This window comes from Ischnura elegans, chromosome X, assembly GCF_921293095.1.
Source record: "Ischnura elegans chromosome X, ioIscEleg1.1, whole genome shotgun sequence".
Lineage (NCBI taxonomy): Eukaryota > Metazoa > Arthropoda > Insecta > Odonata > Coenagrionidae > Ischnura > Ischnura elegans.
Window position 1 is genome coordinate 60,903,644 of NC_060259.1, and position 26,346 is coordinate 60,929,989.

Consider the following 26,346-nt stretch of genomic DNA (forward strand, 5'->3'; position numbering starts at 1 on the left):
TTATTACTTTTAAAAATTTAATCATGAGAGTTGTCCAATTTCTTAAACGTAGCCTTCCATTGATATTGCCACTGAATAACAAGCTTGCTGCTTCATTGTCTTCATCATGTTCAATTTACAGGCAAGATGTAATTTCTATTGAAACTATTGCAGTGATGGTAGTTGGCTATTCTACTCTCGAAACTTCTGTTATCGTGGAGTTGTGGTCTGGTAGAAACTGAAGAGAATAGTAGTACTGATATGTACCTAGATGACTATATCCACAAGGACATTAATAATAGTGCATTAGATCAAGAATCATGATTTAAACAAGAATCAGAAAAAATAAGATTCAATTCCCACACCTTCATACATGGAAGGTCCAGTCTCTTCTGCCATGCCTACAGTGAATGTGCATTTGTCTGTATTCACACAAATGGTCATCTGTGGGAAGTCTGCTCTTGGTCCAAATGTCATAAGGAAATTAGTCGTGAATTGGTAAACACAAAGCAGACATTAATCATGCAAATCATGCCCCACTGTAAATACTCTTATCCTTTTCAAATGTAAATTTTCTAACAAGCTTTTACATGCCAATCGTCATTATGAACCCATCTTTGACCATACAGTAGTAGTCTTTTGTTGATGCTAAATGATATATTATACATATAATAATCCACCAAAATATTAGTACCTTTTATTACATGGGTAGAAAATTTGAGTTCATCAAAATCAACCGCTAAATCATCAAAAGGAAAAGTAAATATCCCCTCATTGGAATGATGCATTCAAAATATCAATTCATTGATAGTTGGATACTTCACCTCAGCAAACTCAACAATCTCCCACCAAATCTAATCAGTTCGTGCAACTAATACTGGGGTGTGTGAGGGTATGGAATGTCCATCAGGATAAGCAGTAGGTGCGAGATTAATAAATTGCAGAATTTTAAGATGGTTGAAAATGGTGAGTTTTACGACTTTCTGAGGGATATTTTGTTAATCCTTACACTATTCTATTAGTAACATCAATCCAATTAAGTAAAATGGATTAAATTTAAATATTTCTCCGACCCCCAAACCCCCCCCCCTCGCTGCGCCACTGCCCCCAATCACCCCAGACCACCCTTGTGAAGTAGTAAGCAAAAAAGGTAAGAGGAGAAGAAAACGTTATAAGATCTGAATGCTGCTGCTGCTGGAGAAGATCAAGATCGAGAACATGGATTAGGTAAATGTAATGAAAGGGAGATTGCTGGAAATCTTCATTGAGTGTCATTTAGTGGTGGAGAACACTCAATTTAAAAATCACAACCAAGGCAGATCAACGTGGAAAATGCTACGTGATTTGAGAAGAATTTCAAATGCCATATCTTGCTGTAATTGAGATTTAGAAACTATGTGATAGACTGATAAAGATAACGGGGGGGGGGGGGAAATATCGACAAAAACCATAATTTAGATATGATTAAATGTCACTTAAATATAAGAAACTGAGGAGAGCCGCAAAGAGAGTGTGGCAGGTAAAAAAATAGAATGAGACTTGGCATCAGGTACCATTCAAGAAGTAGAAAAGAGAGAAATAAAAGAGGATGTTAGCGAGAAATAAGTTGAAGATAGCTGGAAAAATATTGAAAGTGGAAGGTCTACGAAACGAGTTCAAAATCTGAATTTAAGAGAGATTCTCACTGAAGCATGTGAACATGGCGGGCGACCGTGGGTGAGGGGAGGGGGACGACCTCAGCCTCTGTTGCGCCGCGTCGCGCGAGCCGCATCGCTTAGCGCCACTCATGGCGCCAGGCTGCGCAGGCCGCAAAGCCTAAATGGTGAAAGATACACAAAAATCGATGAAATTTTAGTCAAATGGGTCATAAATTACCCTGATTACCCCTTTTTCGGCAGTTTTCGCGAAATTGTAGGACAAATTATGGGTGTTGGTATATAGGCGCCTCTCGCTAAGTAATTATTTTAAAATTTTTGAAATGTTTTTTTTCATCAAGGGTCATCAGGGTTTTTCGATCATTCAACGGTCATCGAAATCCAGTTGACGATTTTGAAATTAAAGAAAATTTTTTTTGGGACAACCTAATGCATGGTGCTACATCATAAGGCAAGTAGCAATTTTTCGCACCTTGTTTTTTTATTATTTTTTATTCTTTTCTCATTTTTTTCAAAATACTCTTTTTCATGATTGAACATATCCAACAAAAATTAATTAATTTGAACAATTCAATGAAAAACCTAACAGCTAGAAGAAGGAAACTAATATGATAGACTCATAGAAGAATCGCTAGTATTGTGTGTATTAGGGGCGGTCATCAAACAACTTTTTTCGAAAGTCAAAGTTCGACATATTACAAAATGTAGCCCGACGTACCAAATGAGCAGAGAAAAAATTTTGTTCATGTAGGTTGACATCCTACGGTTGCACCAGGGCCGTTTATGTTAAGCTTAGGCAACCCGCAACACATTCCCTCTTTTTACGCTATTTCGGCGATAAATGTCGTGATTTTAATGATTTTTTCAGCCGATTCTGTAACAGTCATGTATGAAATAGTCGAGGTAAGCAACATAGGTCGAATAATAACGTTTATTATACAATCACCGGTATTAAAATCCAAAGAAACATAAAAAACTTTGAAATTTTCTTAATTAATGGTATATATTTTAATTTGGTGTACTCGTATGGGCATGATCGCACTAATATGACCCTACCGTTTATATACAACAACATTTTTCCCCTCTCTCATCCTAGAGTGAGGATCTCCTCATCTCCCTATGGCCCGCCTATGAACTGATATAAATACACTGGTCAGGGATGTGAAAAGCCCTGATGCCTTCATCTGGCGAAGAGGTCTTTCTTACCTGCAATATCCTTTGGAAGGCTACTCTTCGCGCTTCGACCCTTTCATCATTCACCAATGAGGATGTTTTCGGGATGAGCGAAGAACGCTTTGCTCTGGATGAATTTCTCAAGAACTCTACTTTTTACGGAATTGTCTTATTCTCTTAAGCATTTCCCAGATATGTTCTGCTTCTGTAATCTTCCAATTTTTCTTTATTGTGAACCCCATAGGAATATAGAGTTTCATCATAGTTTCAGTTATTGAATTCAAAGCCACTGTTGGTCGTCTTGTTTCTATGTAAACGCGGATCACTCTGTTGGCCGTCATTCCCCATCTGCTGTTATTCATTTCCCCATTATCGCGATCAGCCAGCTCTTGTGGGATGTATCCCCTGGAAATACCACGAGCCATGTCCAGCGAATAATTTTGGTATTTGCTGATGAAAGATGAATTTAGTTCAGGATCAGGTAGACCAAGATCAATCGTCTGAAATTTCATTAGAGGTAGCTGCGCACAGGTCTTTAGTTGGCGACCAACTGACCCAATGTAGATATTTGGTCCCGTCGTTGGCCGATCAAATTTCTCCATTATAAGTCGAAGAGGAAGTTCATTTGAATGCAGAAGGCACTTAAATCTATAAGGCACGACCGAGACGCACGTCGATAAAACATATAGCGCCTCCCTTCCAGCCGGTCGCGGTGTTCGAATGTGATCCATCACAACCGATGCACCGTATGGAAGACGTGTCAATTATAGCAGCTTCAACTAATTCGAGTATAGAGTTTCCGAGCCATTCTGTTTCTCCTGTTTCAGTTTATGCATGTCCCAAATAAACCCCCCCGGGTTCTACAAGGATGACTACATGCTCTTCGGTTATGTCGTGATGCGCACTTCATTGTTGCTGCACAATTCCCTGATTTTCGTCTTCTCTTTTCTTCCCTCGAAGAACAATGCTATCCTCGGTTGATCTCTAAGCTTTTCCATATCCTCTGAAGTCGCAAGCTCTCTGTATTTCTTCCTTTGTCGCGCAACTTTCTTCCGGTCGACAATGATCGATGCATTTTCAGGTGTGGCCTGGCCGACGTCTTCAAACGCTCCAGACACGAGGGTTGCTGCAAACCGCTGGCAACGTTGTGCCTTTTCACCGATTGGCAGGTCACAGGCAGCTTCAGGATGTTGCGCGCCGAGCTATTATAGGATGGGCGGGAGGATGGTTGCCATTCGTCGCCGAGCACAGGTGGCGAGTCATTTTGAACTTTAGAGCACTAATACTTGAATTTAGAACCAATTTTCTGGGCTAATGATGCCCTATTTTCTAATGATTCGTCCGTTTCAATTATTTTTTTTCTTTGGTAGCCTTCTTTCTATGTTTTTTGTGGTTTTCCAATCAATGGTCCCAATCACTAGTTCTCCGGTTGATCTTTGGTCTAAAAGGAATGATATTTCTTCATTTTTAATTTACGTCTTCGGCTTACAAATACACTGGGCCAATTTTGGAAGACACATTGAGGAAAATAAAACAATATTTTAACATCTCGATGGGCAACAGAGGAATTTTTCTTCTTTGTGCTCTTCATAATTTTTTTACATTTCGTGTTGTATCTCTAAACTGCCATGAGGATGCCGCGGTTCGACATTAAAGGTCCAGACGCGTCGTTCTACACTTGGTCCACTCTGTGTGCGACAACATGTGCAATCTCTTGGACCGATTGATCAAATTCTCATCTTTCTTGCATCTTTTCCATCTTCACCCATTAGTAATACTTCATAATATCTTCATATGTGGGAAGATGTCTCCCAAACATCTGTCGAGGGGCGCCAAAGAGATGACTCTCAACTGAAGAGCGTGTCAATACATTCATTGTTTATTTTAGTTGCTTCTCCATTAAAAAAAATCACTTCGGCACGAAATCCTTGCCTCACAAAACCTTGCGAAAGGCCATCCATATGTACAAGACAATTCATCAATAGCGTACAGGGAGTATGTATATAGTAAAGGAGAATAGAGGGGAAATGGAGAAAAAGGAGAGGATACCGGCAAATTTTACTTTGTTTTAATTTGAATTTACATAGCCTTTAGCAGCTCACTTCCTTCCAATCTGTTTAATTACCATTTATCTCCACCAATTTTGGATACAAAAAAGATTGCATCTTAACTGGCACGTCATAAGACTTGAAGGGTGGGCAGTAATGGGAGAAGCTCGAGTTGGAGCGCCCTCCACGTGGCGAGTTCTGGGTCTCCCTGAGAGCCAGAGTGGCACCTGTTCTCATGATGGGTGAAGAACTGCAAAATTTGGAACACGGAGTCATTTCCGTAGACGATGTAGCCTGAGCAGTGCGTTGACATTAGTTCATAGGCGGGCCATAGGGAGATGAGGAGATCCTCACTCTAGGATGGGAGAGGGGAAAAATGTTGTTGTATATAAACGGTAGGGTCATATTAGTGCGATCATGCCCATACGAGTACATCAAATTAAAATATATACCATTAATTAAGAAAATTTCAAAGTTTTTTATGTTTCTTTGGATTTTAATACCGGTGATTGTATAATAAACGTTATTATTCGACCTATGTTGCTTACCTCGACTATTTCATACATGACTGTTGCAGAATCGGCTGAAAAAATCATTAAAATCACGACATTTATCGCCGAAATAGCGTAAAAAGAGGGAATGTGTTGCGGGTTGCCTAAGCTTAACATAAACGGCCCTGGTGCAACCGTAGGATGTCAACCTACATGAACAAAATTTTTTCTCTGCTCATTTGGTACGTCGGGCTACATTTTGTAATATGTCGAACTTTGACTTTCGAAAAAAGTTGTTTGATGACCGCCCCTAGTGTGTATGTGGTTGGAATAGAAGCATCTTAATTCCAAATGTCTGTAAGCAATGAGTTGTTTGTTGCCCTGAGCCTGGACTTAAAATTATTGACTAGCTGAGTTATGAATTGGTTTAAAGTTGGGAGACTATGAGTGGAAAGGACATCTTACATGGTGATTAGTTTGGAAGGTTTTGAAGGACACGGAGGGATTTGTTCTGAAATAATTCCACTTCTTTTACGGATGGTTCTATTGTTGGCAAAAATTTCGCAGCCATAAAGAAGGGTGGGTCTCACTATTTAAGCATAGAAATTGACTCTGGATCTATGGGAGAGTGGCAAAGCACGGGCACACAAAGCGAAAATTGATCGTCTTGCAATCAATGCTTTAGTGGTGAAATTTTTTAGGTGAAGAAGGTTAACTTATTGTTTAAGATGACACCAAGGAATTTATGAGAGGGAGCTCTTGTTTATGAGTAATGTTAGTTGTGGTACGAATTTATTTGTTTAAAAATGTACCTGTGTGCTTTTCATAGCGTAAATGTGTATTTCCATGTGAATGCCCATCTTTGAATTGATTTTAAATGATTGTTAAGTTTTCTGATGTTAGCGTTACCGGTCAAAAACACACAATTTTAAGCTACATAAACTATGAGTCAAGCGCTCCGATTGGCCGAAAGTTTGCCCTAATGCCGGGTGCTCTGGATAACTCATAACTTCAAATGCTTAGCGGCGATGCATCGAAGGCATCCGGCAACAAGGCAAACTCGTGGACAATAGGAACGCTTATCTCAAAGATTTCTGCGGTTTAAAAATGGTGCGTTTTCGACGTAAACATCATCGGTAATTTTGGTTTCTATTGTCATCTGCTATTCAGGGTTAAAATTTCGAGACATAATTTTTCTCCACCTTGTATAAGACACTCGTCATCGCAAATCGAGCTATAGACGCATTTTCGCTGCGGGGCATGGCATACCACCAAGCCACCACGGAATATAATGAACCGCTCCCCTCCCACCACAACAAGGACCTTAATCCGCCCCAGTAAATATCAAAAGGCTTATGTAATCGTACTTCCGTAACTTGATGTTGTTATATGTTTTTTAAAGATAATTCAGAAGAGTCCCTTATCGCATAGCAGTGAGGTCAGATGACAGGAATTTTTATGACAAGTCTCTTCCTTCGCACCTCAGCAGCATGAGTCACAAATAGGTCATCTGTCATTTCTTCTCCTACAGATTATCTGCGCCACATTTTAATAATAATGCGTACTATTGTACACTTGAACCTTCTACACCCTATCCAATTCCATATCCACTTAATAGAGTAAATATGTCACATGAAATGAAAATACTTCTTCCCACTTTAACAATAAGTCATTTTATTGCAAATAGTACAAATCGAATTTATGCATAGGCCAATCACGACACATGGCCTTGATATAAGCACGTAACTCGTCGCCTGCTTCCTTAGGTATGTATTTTTCAATACGACGAGGTGCCTTCCGGTGCTTTGGAGAAGGTTTAGGAGGAGGTTGTTCCTCAGTAGGGTCAGGCATTACCACTTTAGAGGGGAGAATTTCTACTCCAGGGACAGGCGTCACTTGCATCGTTGGAAGTTCCGGGTCTTTTGCGTCAGGCGGGGATATTGTACTATTTGGTTCAGTCACTGGGAGCTGTGTCCTGAGCGATCCATCATTGTGGGTGGCTAAGGGATTAAAAAAATTGTTATTAATATGGAACAATGACATATTAGGATCCGTGCTATGCGTTAAGGCGTATTTCGCACTCATGGTAAGCTGTAGCAGAACCAAAAAGTAAAAGAATCGGAAGGTGTGGAAGTATTTTTGGTAAAAGTAGAGGAAAGATAACATACAAGATGAACTAGAAAAATTAGACATTGTAATAATTCCTTTGGGTTTTATTTTAACACGAGTTTCACTGTGACAAACAGCATTATCAAGTGCAATTTTACTAGTATTAAAAACTTCCACCACATCATTCCTCACATCATGTAAGATACAAGATGATTACTCATGATGAAAAAAACACTGGCAATACTCCATTCGCCTCCCCTACCCTGATTTTCCCACCCCCAAAAACTAAAATATAATACGCCGTAAGCAGTTTTTTTTTAAGATGTGGCAGTTGAAATTACACACCGCATGTTTGCTATCAAGAAGTTTTATTAATATTATGTTGTTTAATAATTTATAAATGTCTCATTATTGCTGAATAATTTAATTTGAAAATTTGAATAACTTTTTTCATAAGTTCTCAAATATTGCCACCCCCTGAAATCTGCCGCACGGGGCACATGCCCCCTTAGCTCCGCCCTAGTTCTGGGCCTAGTGTACACACACAAGCACTCGGAAAACAGTCACACACATATCACGTACAAATGGCTCCAAAATTTCAAGAGAAATTAGCTTAAGAATAGCGCAGTTGGTGACAAGGAGGTGACGGGTAACAGGTCGAATATGCATTTTGTCACAAAAATGGCTTTATAAATGAAACTTAAGGATAAAAACGCACTTTCAACCCAAGTTCGAAAGTGAACGTTACGGGAGGACAACCATACTTCCAAACAGTGTCTATCAAAAAAGCTATAGTGTTGGCTTACCTGTTAAAATCGATTCTTCGTCATTCAATGGAGTCTCTATTTGTTCCACTGTTTCGGAGAGTTGGCTTGGATTGGAATACAATGGTGGTATTCCTGAAAGAAATTTACGTTTTTGATAATGATTGGAAATTGATCTACTCTCAGCGGGTACCTTAAAAGTCGAAATAAGGAAAGAATTTATCAGAACATACATTTATAGAATTTATTTTTACGGAAATGAGGCATGAACAATGATAGCAGCGGATAAATCAAGGGTAGAGGCTTTTAAAATGCGGCGCTACAGAAGAATGATGAGAATTAAATGAATCAGCCGAGTAAATGATGAGGAAGTCTTAAGAAGAGAAGGAGAAAAGAGAAGCCTCATGGCAGCCTTGATATGAATTCAGAACAGCCTAATCGGCCATATCTTGACGCATGATTGCCTGATGAATACAATCGTCAAGGAACAAGTGGACGGCAAGAATGGAAGTGGAATAACCCGAATAAAGTGCGGTAGATTCCGTTTAATGGGTCCACCGGTTATTTGGTGCAGCCGCTTAATTGGGGCAGATCCTGAAGAACAGAACCCAATGGAGGAATATCCCAGAGTATTCTCCGCTTAATTGGGACAGCATGCCGCTTTATTGGGCCATGAGTCGGCGACATAGACTATACTCGCGACGAAATTAAATTTTTTTGTTTTCAGAATACTATTTTTTTATATTTTTCCTCCTTTGATTTACTCTTATTTTTCACAAATGTTCCTATTCTTGCCCTATTTTGAAAGCTGTTGTTATACTATCGGCAAGAGGATAGGACTTTTCTTTATTAGGGCTTGGTAAAAGACATTCATTCAGCGTCGCCCGAGGCTGTGAAAAATATTTTTAGCTAAATTGTTATAATTCTTAAAAATGATAATAAATTAACTGAACTCGCTGATTTATTAATTAAATTAATAGTTTAATAAACTTATGTTGCATTTTAAACATTCTTTAGTCTTCTTTCTACCATTTCAAAGTTTTTTATGCCAATATACTAATTGGGGCAGCCGCTCAGTTGGGGCAAAGTGCACAAGTCCCGATATGTTCCAATTAACCGGAATCTACTGGACATGGGACGGGTAAAGAAGAATGCGAAAGATAATAAATACAAAGACGCGAAAATACTATCCTACAGAAGAATTTAGCGGAGAGCTGTGTCAAATCAATCTTAGGATTGTTGACCAGTGATGACGATAATAACGTAGAAGACGTTACTATCGTGATCGAGCGTTCCACACGATACACGATGGAAAAATAAAAATTATCGTCGTAGGTGGTAGAGTTGGTTAGAAGATGAAGGGTGTAAAGCAGAGGAGATATTCAAGTATTAAATAATGAGTCGACGGGAGAATTGAGTGGAGGGCTGTGTCAAAAAAATCTTATGGCCGTTTTACACGGGGCATGTAATTGCAAAATCTGACGCGAGTACGAAGGCGCAGTTAAAATCGCGTCGTGTGAAGCGGTGAATTGCAATAACGCATGTGAGAATGCATGGACGTGAGATGACAAAATAGCCCCCGTTCGTGCATTCGCGCACGCCACAATAAATTAATGCAGTTCTAACCTGCGCAATTATGTGCCCCATATATAACGGCCTTGAGCATTGACGACTGTTGAAAATGAAGTTTAAACTCACCTAAGGATGCCAAGCAGCATAAGGTGGTGATTAACAGTTTCATTTTCCTGGCCGTTGAGTTGTTTAACCAGTTTAATCGCGGCGGCGCCTCTTTCCTTTTCCCTTCCTCTCCTCCCCCTCCCCGGATCTGGCGTATAAGCCACTGGCTTGGTTCCCGGCCCCGGTGCGTTGTATCCTCCAAGGATTCACCCTGAACTCTCATACTCTTTATCCGGGTTGCCATCAACTGGTTAAACAACTCAACTCTTCGCCACAAGTTGTGCCAAGGGCTAAGAAGGTCTCTCTTATATAGTATTAGGCGTGAACGGAAATGATGACGCTCTCAAATTTCAGCCAATTGCAGTGAGCCTTACATTCTTGACGCTCTAGAGGATTGGGTTCACGGTTTTTTCCTTTCAGCTTAGTTTTCATAAACAGATTGTAAAAATACGAATGAAACCGGATGTTGATAAAAATCAGTCGGTCTAAGTACGCGCGAGTCAACATAATCGATCCGCTTGGTAATTACAAACTGCTTATCGTTATTGACATAGCCAAGAGTAAAACACAAGCCACATTCGTGTGATAGTTTTAAATCCTCGGAAATGAGCTCCCGGATGTCGTTGAAAATCGTACTTACTGAACCACTGCAGTGACTCATGGAGGGAAAATTGTATCACTTGGTGGACGCCGTGTGAAATTAACAGGATGCTGGTGAATTCAAGGTGAATTTCATACTTGTCGGATCAAAATAATCTGAGTTACGGGTTTTTATTTCCCCTGTGTTATATTATGTTCTCCATAACATGTTTCAAGCCTATATTCTCATCTCTTCTACCTCCATTTGAAATACAGTTGTATAAAGCTCATTCAAAAACAAATTGTACACGTAACCGCATCTTTATTGCAAATGTTTGCGTGACACTCTATAGATCCATCTTAATCCATCCTCAAATAATAACTGGAAGTAATGGCTATACCATTTTTCAGGCAATATACACTTTAGAATGAAAAATAAAACGTTAAATGTTCAATGTGTATTGCAAAATTGTATCGGGAAATAAAAGACGTATAATAGGGTGGTTTCCTATTATTATTTTATTGCCTAAATCGAAAGATTCTTACTCCTGGAGTACTCATTTCACGCTTTTAGATTTTTAAATGACGGTATCTATTTTTCGCGATCAAATGAAAAGTGAAATTTTTCGAGCGCGCGAAAACGCGACGGCTAAGTATGAATGCTGGGAAAAATCCCGTGTGACGTCATTCTGGTTCCCGCTGCCGCAAAATGAGGTGACCTTGGGGCGACGATATGTGCGCCGCTGTGATGCAGGCTGCTAGCAGGTAGCAGAGTACCCTGCTAGCAGGTAGCGCTTGGCTTATAAAAGGATTATTAATACCTTATCAAACGAAGAAAACTTTCCGACCATAGGCAGTTTCAATAGGTGATTATTAAGAGATGTTTCCCTGAGCTCTGTGCCTCATGCATGCATTGGTAATCTCAGACGATGTAAAAGTCCTATCTGCTCGTATAGAAACTAGGTCCCTCTGGTCCCTCTGAAGGAATCGCAATCAATGCCTTTCGTTTTCTTTGATGAAGGAAACTACCCTATTGTGATCAAGGTAGCCGTGATATTGCATTGTTGTAAAGGTTAGCTGCGGATAACGCAGAAATTTCCTTCATCATAGGAATTTTTTTCCTTTCTGTAGAACGTTAAATTATGGTTTCGCTAGTAGTGGGCCCTAGTCGATTCCATAGCGGCTAGGGCATTCCCTTCCTTCCCTATCCCCACCCCAGAGGCGTCGTCGGGCTCCTATCGCCGCGGCGCACAGTGGGCTGAAATCGAAAAAAGCTGGACAAAACCTCAAAAATTATTTTTTTGGAGTGCGGAATTTGAAACTTTGCACAGTTGTTTTCAATACAATTTTAATTTTTTTGACGCGAACCGTTTTTCAAAGGTTACTTTTTTAAACAAATTACATGGACTCAAAGTTGGACAAATTTCGCAAAAATTGCCCTCATTGATTTTTTTTTCGAAATTCGGCATGTTAAAACTAATGCCACACCTTCTGTAGTCATTCAATAGAAACAAAAAATACAATGTTACAATGCGGTTTTATATTTTTAATTCTTGGCAACTTTCACGACCTAGTTGTATTATTTGTGGCCCATGCGATACAAAATCGCGGACCCTGTTTTTCGTTGAATTTTTTTGTTCAAGTAGGATTATAAAAAAAGGATCACCAAGTTGCCTCGAGATATTTACACAACATATACAGCAAAACCTATAGAGTATGATACAAAAAAAAAGAATTGCGACCACCTGCGACGCCGAAATTAAGATTGATTTTTCGAACGTGCGGCACAGTTCGCAGCTCGCTGTTGACCACGAGGAATATCGTGCTCGACGGACGTTGGAAAGTGAATCTTTTAGCAAGTGAATTGTGTATAAGATATAATGTATTTAGTGCCACAGTTATTTTACATTTCACACAACCTAATTTCCTCGCTGTCTTGCGATATACATCGTCGATACGATAAAAATTGGAGGACTCTGTTTTTCGTCGAAATTTTGTGTTCGTTTGGTATTATAAGAAAATGATCACCGAGTTACCTCGAGATATTTACGTTAAAATTACATCAAAAGTTTTACATTGTCCATTCAAAGAAATCAACTGCGACCGTTTGTATCAAGCAAAATAAAGTCGATGTGTTTGCCGCGCTCGCAGGTCGCGGCAGCTCCCTGATGGTATGGAATGCCCGGGCGCGGCGTACTGTACAATTTGTTCCGTACAATCTTGAAGTCTTTGATGCGGATATATTTAGCTTTAATTACCTGTGATCATTACCTATTCTACATTGCATGGCACGTCCATTTATTACATGATTACGTGATTTTGGCGATTTTTGGGTCTCCCCTCCCACTTTTGTGAGTCGACGTGAGATTTGGTTCCACCCTCTCCATATAATTTCAAGTGAAATTGTTCGGAATACGCATTGTCTGTGTAATTACGTTAATACCTCACTGCGTTGAATTTATATTTGAAAAAAATGTTTAATTATTTTTATTTGACATTAATTTACACTAGTATTTAAGATAAATAAAATCGCAATTTTACCATGTATCTTGCGGAAAAAATTTGGACCCTCGCGTTAGATTGGGTGAGAATGAGCCTGGTACCATCCCCTCCACCCCCAAAAGCCTCACGTAATTATTTGATGCTCCCTCATGGACATTAAAATGGGCAACGCTTCTATATAAGAGCACATGCAACCAACTGGATGTGGAACGCACTGTGGCAATTCCATTCATAGTGGCTCCATTATATAATCGATACTTTCATAGTTGGCTCGTAACCTTCATATTCATCGAAGTTGTGAATCAGTGTCGATCATACTATCTACCGATTTGATCGATAGATTTTTCTTCCTCATAGGAAAATCTACTAAAATTGGTAGCATATTAATTGCGTAAGCTTGGTTTCGCTGATGGTAGGACCTGCCCGCCTTGTGACGGTGCAGGATTCCTCGTCCCCTCCCTACTTTCCCCGTCCTTCCCCTGGAGGCGTCGTCGGACTCTCATCGCGGCGCCTCCTTTCCTTGTTCCTTCCCGTCCTTCCCCTTCTGGTGGCAGAGGAAAAAAGCTGATCGCTTATAGTCCCTGCTCCAGGAGTGTATCCCGCGAGCCCGTCCTAAGGGTTTCGTTCCCACTGTCGATCATACTGTGTTCAATGAGATTACTATCGAAAAAATTTTCTCAAATTATTACGCATTTATGCAATTTTCTTAATGGTAACATTCATGTTTATACACTTCTATCAACACATTTTCCTCATTCGCCATCAAATGCATGAATGTACCTTCGATCGTGCTATAAATATTAGGGGATAATTTGAAAACAAAAAAAGGTCGCACTTATGACTTACAGCGAAGTGGAAAGTGCAAAACTGTCGGAGAGAATCGAATCTAATGATGAATTAGTTTTATTCGTGAGCCCTGGAGTAGATCTTCCGTGATGAAGAAAAATTTCTCGTCCTCATTGTCGTGCATCACAGAAACCGTCGGAACCAACCGACTTTGGCTTGCGTGCCTGTGTTTGCTGTTTAGTATGCGACTGCTCTAGGTAGGCACGTGGCCTTGTGCTGCTAAGATGCTCTGCAGGGTGCCTGCACAGCTTTTTTCCAATCCAACACACCCGAAAACCATTAATTTCATTAAATGAGCTGTACATTTCGTTTGCATATTGCTGACATTTATAGCCATCCCTGGATTTTATCAAAATGGCAGTCATTATTATGGGTTAATTTCCATCGGCGGTTCTTTCGGAATATTTCGATTTTTTTCACTTTAGGGCAATGGCGGTAATAGTTTATATTATTCGATTTTGATTAAATTTCGGATTAAAGACGATGATCTTAGTCCACAACTGTGAATAATTTTGGAAAGTCTTACGATAAGTACCCGTGAGCTAGTTGTGTCTTAAATGCATCTATACAGTCGCTACACGGGAAATGATTCTGGGTTAGGGGGGACTGAAGCCCCAAAAGTCCCCACCCCTGGCTTAATTGTGCCTAGCTCTTGGAATCGATTGCGCATTGATTAGAGTAGCTAGTTTTGTGTTAACCGTGTGGAAGAATCCACTTGAATCAGTTTATCCATTTGAATTTTTTTGTTATAGTTAGTAAATAGTTACAAACTGTATGTCATCACAAAATGGCCGCATTCCATCAAAGGGGCTCATACTGTTTTCAAATACTTTTTTAATTTTTTGGCACCGTCTTTTTTGCATCGATACCAATAAAATCCAGGTCTATGATCAGAAAAAATATTTTTTAAATTATCTCATCTGCTTGTCAGTTTCAACTGCTTGGAAAATAGTTTGCGCTATATTAGGACTAATATTTATGGGAAAATTTTCCAAGAGTAAGTTGATGTGATAAAACTAGGTCTGATGATTTAAATGCAGCTCTTAATTAGTTATAAGTCGATGAAACGCAAAAGAACTGCCTTTAAACACGTGAAATTCCCGCGGGTAAGTCTTTCGATTGTAACAATTGCGTGAGGGGGTGAGATTTAAGCCATTTAATCCAAATTAGAGTATTTCACTCATCCGATTTATCAGTTTTCAGGCATTAATGGAGACGTGTACGGAAATTGCTGTCAATGATACCCTGTCCTATTTGTCATCCCAAGCTTGTACACCATGTATTTTATTAGTCAGTTACATATATTTCGACCAGGGGGGGCATTATATAGTAGGATGGTCTCCGATTGAAGTTGACGCGGTCCGAAGTCTTCTGTGTCCTTGCGTGAGCATTTCGGCAAATTATCGCCCGCATTGATGTCTCGACAATTAAGTTTGAACGAGTCCACTTCTGCATGGAGACAACTATGACCGCGTTTTTTATTTCAGAAACACCTCAGGATGTGATAGGGAATTTATTTTAATGGAGGTGTGGTCTTACGGTAAGAGTTGGGCGTAGGAAGGGAAGAGATTGTAAATTATATTGCCCCTCTTGGAACGAGTTCCCTTACGGATAACTTTTTTTCTCCAGAAACTGTAACATAAGGAAAAGACTATGGAAAACGTATGTTTGGAGTGTGGCTATATATGTAGAAGTGAAATATGGACAATCGGAAAGGTGGAAAAGGAAATGTTGATGGCTTTCATTGCTTGATGTTAGAGGAGAATGCTTAAGATCAGTTGGGTAGATCATGTTCACAAATGGGGAAGTGCTCGGAGGAGCTGGAGAAAGGAGAAGCTTAATGAATAGCCAAAGAAAAATGATAGCAAATATGATGCTAGCAGTATGATAAATATGATATACTAGTGATAAGAGCCATTGAAGGGAAGATAGAAGGAAGAAACACAAGTGGAAGGAGCCACCACCTGCATGCATCAATTAAATCATGAGAGATGATCACAGCGCACCCTGTTGCCAGCCGAAGATTACAGGAAAGAATGGCGATTTGCGCCAAACCAGACCCATGGCTGCTAACTGAAGAAGGAGGCAGGAATTACAGCCTTAGCAGTTGTGGTGCGCGTCACGGGCAGTTGGGAAAAAATTACTGGTAGCAACGGCCGACGACTATGGTTTTGGATGGTGCCGGTGGCGTAACTATGGGGGGGGGGATTAGGGGATAGATCCCCCCCCCCACCCAAAGCCTCAAAGAAATATAAAAAAATTAAAAGATACGAGCGTGCTGCGCCCGCCCCCAGCGGGCTTTCCCCCCTCCTTGCAATGCAGGTCCACCGAGGGATAGGCACGTTTCTAATTTTAAATTGTAGAAAAAAAGGCAGGGTCTTATGTACACATTTAATTGGAATGTTCATGTACAAATTGAGGTCAGAGGACCTCTTTAAACACAACGTTGGAAGTAATTACACTATCCTCTGTTAAACGAACACGATGACTCATACTTACGTATCAACAGGAGACTTGAATGTGGAATCAGCCGCATTTTGATAAAAGTTATTTAAAGAATGCGAGATATTGTTGCAAATAAATAAATGCATCAGTTTGTGTGACGTTAACGTCAGGAATATTTACCGTTTTTTGTTTTTTTTTTCGTTTTTTTTTTATTTTTTAAAAACCAATTTCTGGAAACAATAGCAATATTTAGGAAGTAAGATATGCCGTCGCATGTTCTCTGATAAATTCTGTGCATTTTGCTACCTTACTTGTAGAGTTTGGTTGCGTATAAGTTGAGAAAGAGGTATCTATACAGTAGAAATAATATAGAAGATTGTCTAGTTATGACGTATAATAGCTGCATCTGCTTATAGTTAAATCTTTAGTGCCAATATAGTGTAAAAATGTATTTCCAGGCATGAAATTTTTCAAAAATTTGCCGTTTACCCCTCCCCCCGTCGCCCCCCCTGACCATCCCCCCTAAAATATATTCCTAGTTACGCCACTGGAGGTGTTGTAATCCATTGTAATTGTGAAAATTTTGAAAAATTATTTCTTTGAGTCTCAAATCTGAGAAAAAGTAATCGTCCTTTTTCTTAAGCTCTCATCACTGAACGTTTTTATGGGGATATAATTGTGTAGTGCCAAAAATGTTTACACACAATTGACTGAGCCCCGCTAATCCCCGCTAAAGGTGAGCCAAGAGGGGCCCTACAAACGTACATAGGTCCTGGGCTCTAAGAGTGAACTCTCACGACAAATATGTATGTGAGAATGCGCCATTAAAATAGATAAAAGTTGATTAACTTATAATCTTAACCTTTTTTTGTAGGAGTTGTAGTTTTCTAGCTATAAAATTGACAAATTTTCGAAAATTGTTTTTCAATTTATTTAGCCAACGTTTAAAGTTAAAGTAACCTAGAAATAACGCATGAAAACGTAAACGTTTGCCTTGGGTGAGTCCGCGCTTTTTTCCTCCAGTTAGTGATCATCCAACATGGCGTCGTAGTCCAATCAACATATACTTCTCACGGGAAATTTTTAGGCTGGTTTTTATTTTCCTGTCCAATATGGCTGATGCGCTGATGAATCTGAAGCTTATAAGCAAAGTTTCACGACGCAAAATACGGCGAAACAGGCCGAAACGTTACTTTTTAGCATTTTTGTTCATAGTTCGGAATCCATCAGGATTTAAGGAATAAGTATTCAGTTTAAAATTAAAATGCATAAAAGTTCCTACAAATTTTATCCCTATCATTTTGTCTACTCCGAACCGTTTAGGCTTCTGCGGTATTTGAAAAATGTCGTATTTTCCTCATCTCCGCTCAAAAAAATAATTTCCAAACAATCCTTTTCTGAAAATTTTATGGTTCTCTCATTTTTGGATGCACATCCGACTATCTCGTCCCATTTAAGAGATAGACTGATTAATTGTGTTACGCCAAGAGTTCAAAAGCTATTGGCATGCATAAATTCTTCCTAAGCTCTAGCCTGTTTCCTCCAGTGCATTTCCTTCAGCCGGCCGCGGTGTACTCTATGCTTATATGCGCACTTCCTCTCCGATAGAGCCCCGATTTCTTTTCTTCCCAATTGTCCCCTTTCCTCCGTGCTGTCCTCCTCCTTTTCCACTCATCCCATTCCACTTTCCTTCGACAGACTCACTCACTCATCAATCTCACTCTCTTGATGTCGCCTCTCTCCTCCCTCTGTTCAATTATGTTTTATCGGCAATCTTCCGCAGAATTTTCATCTGCGCGGTTTCGATTGGTCTTTGGTTTTCGGAATTATGTACCAATCTCGCCCGCAATTTTTAGGAATGTTCTCTCAGCGGCCATGTGTGTTCATTCCTTTTTCTTATTTCCCAATGTGTTTGCTTTGCCTGATGGTGACATTCGATTCTGTCGCCTCTTGCTATCCGATTTCCTGGTCGGTGTGCAGTTCTCAGATGTTTAGATATTTGAGGTAAAGATGATTAAACGACATCTCTTGAAAGAAAGGAGGTTATATTATTTATGTAACTAAATAAATAACTTTTAGCGTAAAAGTTTCTTTTTCCACTTCAACTGTTCTTTTTCATAATAGGGTGGTTTCCTTTTATTTTTTCATTGCCTAAATTGAAAGATTATTACTCCTGGGGTACGTATTTCACGCTTTTAGATTTTTAAATGACGATATCTATTTTTCGTGATTAAATTAAAAATGAAAATTTTCAGGCGCGCGAAAACGCGACGCGTAAGTATGGATGCCGGGAAAACTCCGTGTGACGTCGTTCTCGTTCCCGCTGCCGCAAGTGAGGTGACCTTGGGGCGAGGCTCTGAGCGCTGATACGACACGGGATGCTAGCAGGTAGCAGAGTACCCTGCTAGCAGGTAGCGCTTGGCTTAAATAAGGATTATTAATACCTTATCAAACGAGGAAAACTTTCCGACCTTAGCCAGTTTTAATAGGTGATTATTAAGACATGTTTCCCTAAGCTCTGTGCCTCATGCATGCATTGGTAACCTCAGACGATGTAAAACTCCTATCTACTCGTATAGAAACTAGGTCCCTGTGACGTCACGTGGAGTGGCATCGCATGGGCGCCAATCTGGCCTTTTTCGAATGATGATAAAATTGACCATTGACCATTGACCATTGAAATAAAATTCGTCTGAACTGGGATTTCTATAACCAAATAATTTGTATATTATGAATACAATAATGGTGGGTAACGAATCGCAATCAATGCCTTTCGTTTTCTTTGATGAAGGAAACTACCCAATTGTAAATTTTTACTCGAACTTGTTGTTTTTGACCGAGATTTACTTAAACTTAAATCAGTTTCTTTTTTTCTGGTAACTTTCTCAACTCTGTTCCTGAGCGAGCATTTTCACCACATAGGTACCTAATCCACACACTACTGCTCTCACCTACAATAATGGAAATGAGTTTCTGTCGAGGTGCTGTTGATGTTGTTGGATGACCGTTAGGCGGGGCGAGAGGCTGTCAGAAATTGCGGAGAAAAGTCAAATAACGGTCCCTTTCGTACTGTGTTAGATGACGTTCGTGATATCTAATAGCGTTCTTCTGCGAAAGTCGTAAAAACTTGCATTAGTTGGGGAATTGCAGGGGTGATTCATTCCAGAGAAATACTCTCTTATTCATATTTTCATCCATTGGGCTTTCATCTAAACCTTCCTTAAGTGGTAGATTTCGAGTACATATGAATTATAATTAATAGAAGCGGGCGTAAATTTGTGGAAATCCTTTATCGTAGGAAATGAAGAAAAAAAACCTTGGCTATTTCCACATGATAATCCGTGGTTTCGTCAATGCTCAAAATTATCAAGGTGATAACTTAAAGTGATGCTTCGCTCAAAATGGGTATTTTGTCGTTATAAATGTAAGAAAAAATACTGAAATGAAGGTCATAAATTAAATTGTAATCTAAAAAGCGCCGACTTGTGCATAGAAAATTATGGCTTGCTTAGATTTCTTTGCCCCTCATCTGGCGCATCCACAGTAAAATGTGCTACATTATTCCTGCACCTTTTCTACTATGAAATTTCCATAACTCCTGAATTAATTGAATTCCACGGATAGAATTCCTATTTTTACGATTTTTCTTCAGAAAACCATTCAAAATGTACTATGCACTTGAAACCGTGTGTGAGTCGCTATTTTGGCCGGGGGAAAATATTTCCTTCCTCAGCATGGTTTCCTTACCATGTGCTGGCCTTAAAAATGTCGGCAAAGTAACTGTCAGAGAATATTTAAATACCATCATATGACAAATATCCTGAGGCAATTGGTTTGATTCAATTCTCCACTTCAATTATCAACTCCACGCAGGCAAAGTGATAGTATAAGAATTTGTCAAGTTTTCAGAGCGTTTTATGAAAAATTAATGTGAAAGATCATACCTACTCCCATTGATGTACTGTCACTTTCAACAGTTTTAGGACAAAGTATGTGGCGCCATTTCTGCTCCTCGAGGAAATTTAGTTTCCTTTACTACCGACGTTGACATTGACTACGCACCGCAAATATTTCGTTTGCCCGTGAAGATATATGCACTCAGAGGGAGAATTTACTGGCAAAGGTATCATTCTGTTTCGATTTATGTTGGATTTAATGATTATTTCGTGTGCAGTTAATGCGCACTTTCCCCGGTTTTCACTGCTGGTTTGTATTTTACGTGTCATGGTTTTGCTGCTGTGATGGCGGTTGTTGGATCGATCGAATCCACGTCGCGGAAAACTTAGTTCAAACCTCTTTTTTTCAAATTATTCAATCGTTTTATATGTCGTGATTGTTTCAAATCATTTTAAATTTGCTGCAGTTGCTTTCTTTAATACTGTTATTTAGAGGGTAATGAGTCGTATTAAACCTATAAAGCGAAGGAGCGGTAAATCGTGCCACCAACGATGTCAGCCATATCTTGAGTCATGAATGGCTGATGGAGTCGAAGTACAACTGGATGGCAATAATGGGAAAGGAAGACCGCGAATAGACTTTGCGGAACAGATAAAGAAAGAAGGGAAATGGGAGTAATGCGTAGGTGTCAAAATATTAGTTGACAGGAGTATTAAGTTTAGATACTTATGCATCAAAGGAATCTTAGCATTATTGGCTGTGATGATGATTATAGAATGGAAATACCTAAGCTGCTATGAAATTTCCTTCCATGCGAAGAAAATGATGTTAATAACTTTGAAATAACGATAAAAATAAATATTAATCTCTATACCACCGGCAAAAAAATGCATTGCAAAAGAAGGGATTTGTGAGTGAGGATTGTGGCCTGAGAGTTCATACATAATGAAATCATGCCCTTATTACTATTACTGATTGAACAGACACGAATGTTAGTATGAAATTTTATGTGTCTCCGTTGTAGAGCTCTATTAATTTTTTCTTTTTTTAGTCCACTTATTGATTGTTTTTATCAATTCCCTGTTAAGTACCTCACGACGAGGACGGGATCGATCAGCCTTTACCTTCGAAGCAGCACATATTATTCACAAGGCCACCGCATATAATAGGGTAGTTTCCTTCATCAAAGAAAACGAAAGGCATTGATTGCGAGTCGTTACCCACCATTAGTGTATTCATAATAAACAAATTAAATGGTTTTAGAAATCCCAGTTCAGACGAATGGCAATGGTCAATTTTAACCTCATTTGAAAAATGCCAGATTGGCGCCCATGCGATGCCACTCCACGTGACGTCACAGGGACCTAGTTTCTATACGAGTAGATAGGAGTTTTACATCGTCTGAGATTACCAATGCTTGCATGAGGCACAGAGATCAGGGAAACATGTCTTAATAATCACCTATTAAAACTGCTTAAGGTCGGAAAGTTTCCTTCGTTTGATAGGGTGTTAATAATCCTTATTTAAGTCAAGCGCTACCTGCTAGCAGGGTACTCAGCTACCTGCTAGCAGCCTGAATTGTATCAGCGCTCAAAGCCTCGCCCCAAGGTCACCTCACACGGCGATAGAGGAAACCAGAATGACGTCACACGGGGTTTTCCCAGCATTCATACTTAGCCGTCGCGTTTTCAGCCGCTTGAAAATTTTCACTTTTCATTTGATCACGAAAAATAGATATCGTCATTTAAAAAATCTAAAAGCGTGAAATGAGTACCGGTAGTAAATGGGTACTCCAGGAGTATAAATCTTTCGATTTAGACAATAAAAAAATAATTGGAAACCACCCTATTATCATAATCTTGAAGTATTTCTAATTCTCGGAGTAGGCTTGGTCATATTGGTCATCAATGAGACGAAAATACGTGAAATTCGCTATTTTCCGTTATTTGAAACGCTTTTCGCGATGGTAATATTTAATCCGATTTGAAAAATGTTTTCGTTGCTTTAAAAACATTCACCAATCGCACCTTTCCTGCACCATACCAACTTTCTAGTAAAATTTCGAACTTTTAAGCACCACCCTACAGATCAATTCCCGAGCACCTTGTCCCGCTCTGCAACTTACATATCGAGGAATTCCCAACGGATCAAGAGCCCCAAATTCTCTTTTTCCTTCGGAGTGGGTACAATGGAGGTATCTCAATCCACACTTGGGTGCTGTGTGGAAGACATTCTCAGCACAGCACGAAATCTGTCCGAATATTAAGCACTAGCATAAGCCAAACGCCGGGTTACTCTCACTATTTCTCACCCCTACGACGTAAGGAGCTAGTCAGGGGTCCATTAATTACGTGAGGTGATTTTGGAGATTTTTGGACCCCCCCTTTGTGAGATATCGTGAGATTTGGCTCGAACCCCCTCCCTCTATTCTCACGTGAGATTGTTCAAAATGCGTACTTTCAGTGTAAATACGTTAATCTATTAACTAATTCATTGCGTTGGATTCATGAAAATAATTTGTTTAATTTTTTGTCAATATTAGTAATGACTAGTATTTAAGATTACTAAGATCTTTTACACAGTCCCTTTTGGAAAAAATGGCGTGATACTTGCCAGGACCCCCTTCTCCCTCACATGAGATTGGGTGAGAATCGGCTTGAACCCCTTCCTCCCTAAGGCCTCGGGTACGATACGAGCGGCGAGCGGCAAGCGACGAGCGGCAATCTGAGCGGCAACCTGAGCGGCAGCGGTGGCTACAATACGAGCGGCAATTTTCTAACCGCTCAGGTTTCTCACCTTTTCTAACTTCAGTCTTCCTTTGTTTGGCCGTATTCTCACTACTTTGATGTGTCTCCGCTTACATTTTCAACTACACTGAAGGATGAATCTACTGAGCGGCGAGCGGCAGTGGAAAAGAAATCGGTGTGGACTTGGAACCATGAGCGGCACTGGGCGGCGCCGCTCACTGTCGCTCGCCGCTCAAACGTATCGTACCCACCCTCAATGGATTTACACGCAACTAAATGAGGACCGATATCAGAGCGGCGCCGCTCGCGCCGCTTGCCGCTCGTATCGTACCCGGGGCCTAACGCCTCATGTAATTGATGGATGACCCCTTATCTCCTCCAAATTCCAACGCAAAAATCTAACGGTTCCCCTTGATTGTTATGCAATACAACATGACTCCATAGTGTTGCAAGGAACATAATCTTTTAGGATACGCTCCTCTCTCTACGATTCTCGAGCAAAACCGGAGGAAATATGAAGAAAAAAGGATATCGGCAGAAAAAGTCTTCAGGAGGGACACAATTAGAGGGAGAATGCATTTATGGGGGTCCACACTGATTAGTTACGCTCATGACCACCTATTCCAAGAGTTTCGGAGAGGAATTATTGAAATACTACTCAATTTAATGAATGGCCTAAAAATTTAACCGTCCCACCTCATTTATCTTCCTGACCAGTGGCGCCGACTCCATGGGGCTTGAGGGGGCCCGAGCCCCCTCAAAAATTCGTCATTGGTGTGAGGAAAAATTGTGTCAGGCTTGTTGATTTTCCCTGGAGCGTACAGATATCGAGATTCGAGTTATCAGGGTTCTAGTGTTGATGATATGACTCTTCTAAAATGCTTAAAAAACTTAAAACTCACTAATTATAAAATTTCCCGGGGCAAGATCCCCGCTTTGGGCCCCCCCAATATTTTTTGTAAGTCAGAATCCCCGTTCCTGACAGTATAGCGTTGCTCCTAAAACATTTCCTCGTTTATAAATATTATTTTGTAATGCCTTTAAAAAAAATTTTTGTCACATAAGTGTTAAAAATGTAACTGTCGTAAGAATTAATTCATGTAATTATTCAAAGAATGCCATCATAACTAATATTTTAAAAATTGGAGTAGCAAGAACTCCTCGGAATAATAGCGTGTTGGTTTCCCCTTTCCTTAAACATCCCAGTACTACTTCTATTAGAGTAAATGTTACCACACCTGCAGTGAAATGAGTCTTGCTGTACTGGCCACTACAGACTCCACCTTCACTCATGTAAAGACAACCTGCTGCCCTCTCCCCCAGGTGTTGGGAAGTATAATCATTGGTGGCCTCCTATCTCCAAGTCACGGTATCTTCACAGGCTTAAAGTATCATTTAGTTGGCCTATCTTACTCAGGGATAGACCCATACCACCTCGGAATACCATCGCTTTTAGTTCATGACTGCTTATTCCATGAGTAAACTCACTTATATCACAGCTAACCTCTATAAACAGATGTTGCCCCAGCATCTGCAACCCTGCAGGCGCACTCGGTAGCTTTACGCTTAGCCAGTCAATGAAGAATCACCAACTCCATTAATTATTTCTATCATTCATAAAGATGGCTTATGACTTAGCTGCTAAACCTGGATAAAGACGATTAGTAGAATAAAATAACCATACCTTAATTTATCCATGGTTCAAGGTATTCAACATTGAATAATAAGACACACACTCCTACTCACTCTTATCCAATCCCTTTAAGTTTGCAACTGCAATCAGCAGGTCTATCCACCCCCATCTTCTGCCTGTTGACAAAAAAATTCATGTATTTTTTAAGTGTATGACTGTTTATTTTCAATGAATGAATAGACTGACACAGAGAAAAATATCAAAAAGAAATCAAACCATGAACTGTTTAGTTCATTTTACATCTCAGGCAGATGTATATACCAGGATAATTGATTTCTTCTTGGTAGGCTTCAGAAAAATTTACCAAGCATGGTAAAGACAACAAAAACTAATCAAGGAAGCACATCCTTCAAGATAAAATACACCCAGATACTATTTATGCAGCTATTAGTTTAAATTCATTGTAAAAGGCATACTTGATACCAAGGACACTGGCAAGCAGCAACCAAAGAATTTACACCGGAGGATGTCGTTGCCCAGTGCATCAGGATCCATGAATCACATATTAGATCAAGCTCTAATTTCAATAGACCTTCAATAGTCCACTGAACCTGGAATTATATTAGTATGCAAGAGGGAACTTTACAACTAGGTATCTTAGATGAATAAAGAAATGATGAAACATCACCTCATCAGAACTCTCTACAATGTAGAACAACTATGAAATTGAGCATTGAAAACATTTATAGCTGTTTCTTGTATAAGAAATAATGGTTTATGTTTCTAGATGAAGATAATATGAATGAATAGGTCATCATCAAAAATGTATACATTCATACTTTTTTTCCAGCCTTGACATGAACCAATACAATTCATTGCTCCAGTTTAGTCAAAGACAAAATAACTGAAACAATATTCATGACTTAAATTATTTCCATCAGTTTTGTACATCTCACAAAAACTGCATTTGGTGCAAAAGACTGTGGCTTCCATGAAACATGTTGGAAAGGGTTGAATGAGCTTTTTTAGAGATATTCTGAGAACAAGGAAATATCCTTATCAGCTACCACAAAGGATCCACAGAAAGCCTACTTATACACATTGAATGATCATGTGGAATGGTCATGCAAATGAAATCATTTGCAGTGTATAATGGAAAAATTTGCCAATGAACTGTCATGCACATGATCATTCAGTGAAAATTAGAACATGTTCTATTTTGCTAGCATGATCCCGTGAATGATGGCATGATCATTTACATAATCACTCACCATGTATTGCGGCCTTAAGAACAGCATACATGGGAATTATCTTTCGATATATGGTTGGTAAAATGCATATAACCAATTATTACGGAAATCTCACAATGTGTAGAAAATATTTCATGCATGGGAGAAATACGAAAAGTAAGGGATGGTCGATTAGTGTTTTATTTAAAAAAAACAAAGACTACATTTGACTTCCAAATAAGATGGTATTACCCATTCAGCACCTCACAGCAATAATTCCTTTGGATCATTTTTTTAAATTACAATTTTCATGTACCCAAAAGTTAATGATCCCACAAGTAACTGAAATGATTATTTCATCAGGAAACAATAGGCCCATATCTGTATGTAACAGAGTGCAAGCCATTGAAATGCTCAATAACATTGTCCCCTATTGATTGAGAAATGAAAGCTTAATGATGTCGATGGGTTATATACTAATAAAATAAAATCAAAATTGCTCTCATGATGAGAGCATATCTGATTATCATAACTCCATAAGCCTAATTATTTTGGCTTTAACAAGTATGTGG

General features: G+C 39.5%; 1 protein-coding gene across 1 annotated transcript; it reads right to left on the reverse strand.

Annotated features, from left to right (window-relative positions):
* Positions 1–6,999: 6,999 nt before the first annotated feature.
* LOC124171167 lies at positions 7,000–25,100 on the reverse strand. Its single transcript, XM_046550308.1, has 4 exons — positions 25,022–25,100; positions 24,659–24,721; positions 8,262–8,354; positions 7,000–7,346 (listed from the first exon to the last, which is right to left on the reverse strand). Exons 1-4 carry the CDS (start codon positions 25,098–25,100, stop codon positions 7,021–7,023), a joined length of 561 nt encoding a protein of 186 aa, XP_046406264.1. The 3' UTR covers positions 7,000–7,020.
* Positions 25,101–26,346: the final 1,246 nt, after the last annotated feature.

What these genes read in the sequence shown, in the direction of transcription:
- LOC124171167 (XM_046550308.1), bottom strand. Translation starts at nt 25,100, where the DNA reads ATGGATCCTGATGCACTGGGCAACGACATCCTCCGGTGTAAATTCTTT. An exon ending in CTTAAAGGGATTGGATAAGA is followed by an intron (nt 8,355 to 24,658) that starts GTGAGTAGGAGT and finishes AATTTCTTTCAG; the next exon opens with GAATACCACCATTGTATTCC. An exon ending in CGAAGAATCGATTTTAACAG is followed by an intron (nt 7,347 to 8,261) that starts GTAAGCCAACAC and finishes TTAATCCCTTAG; the next exon opens with CCACCCACAATGATGGATCG.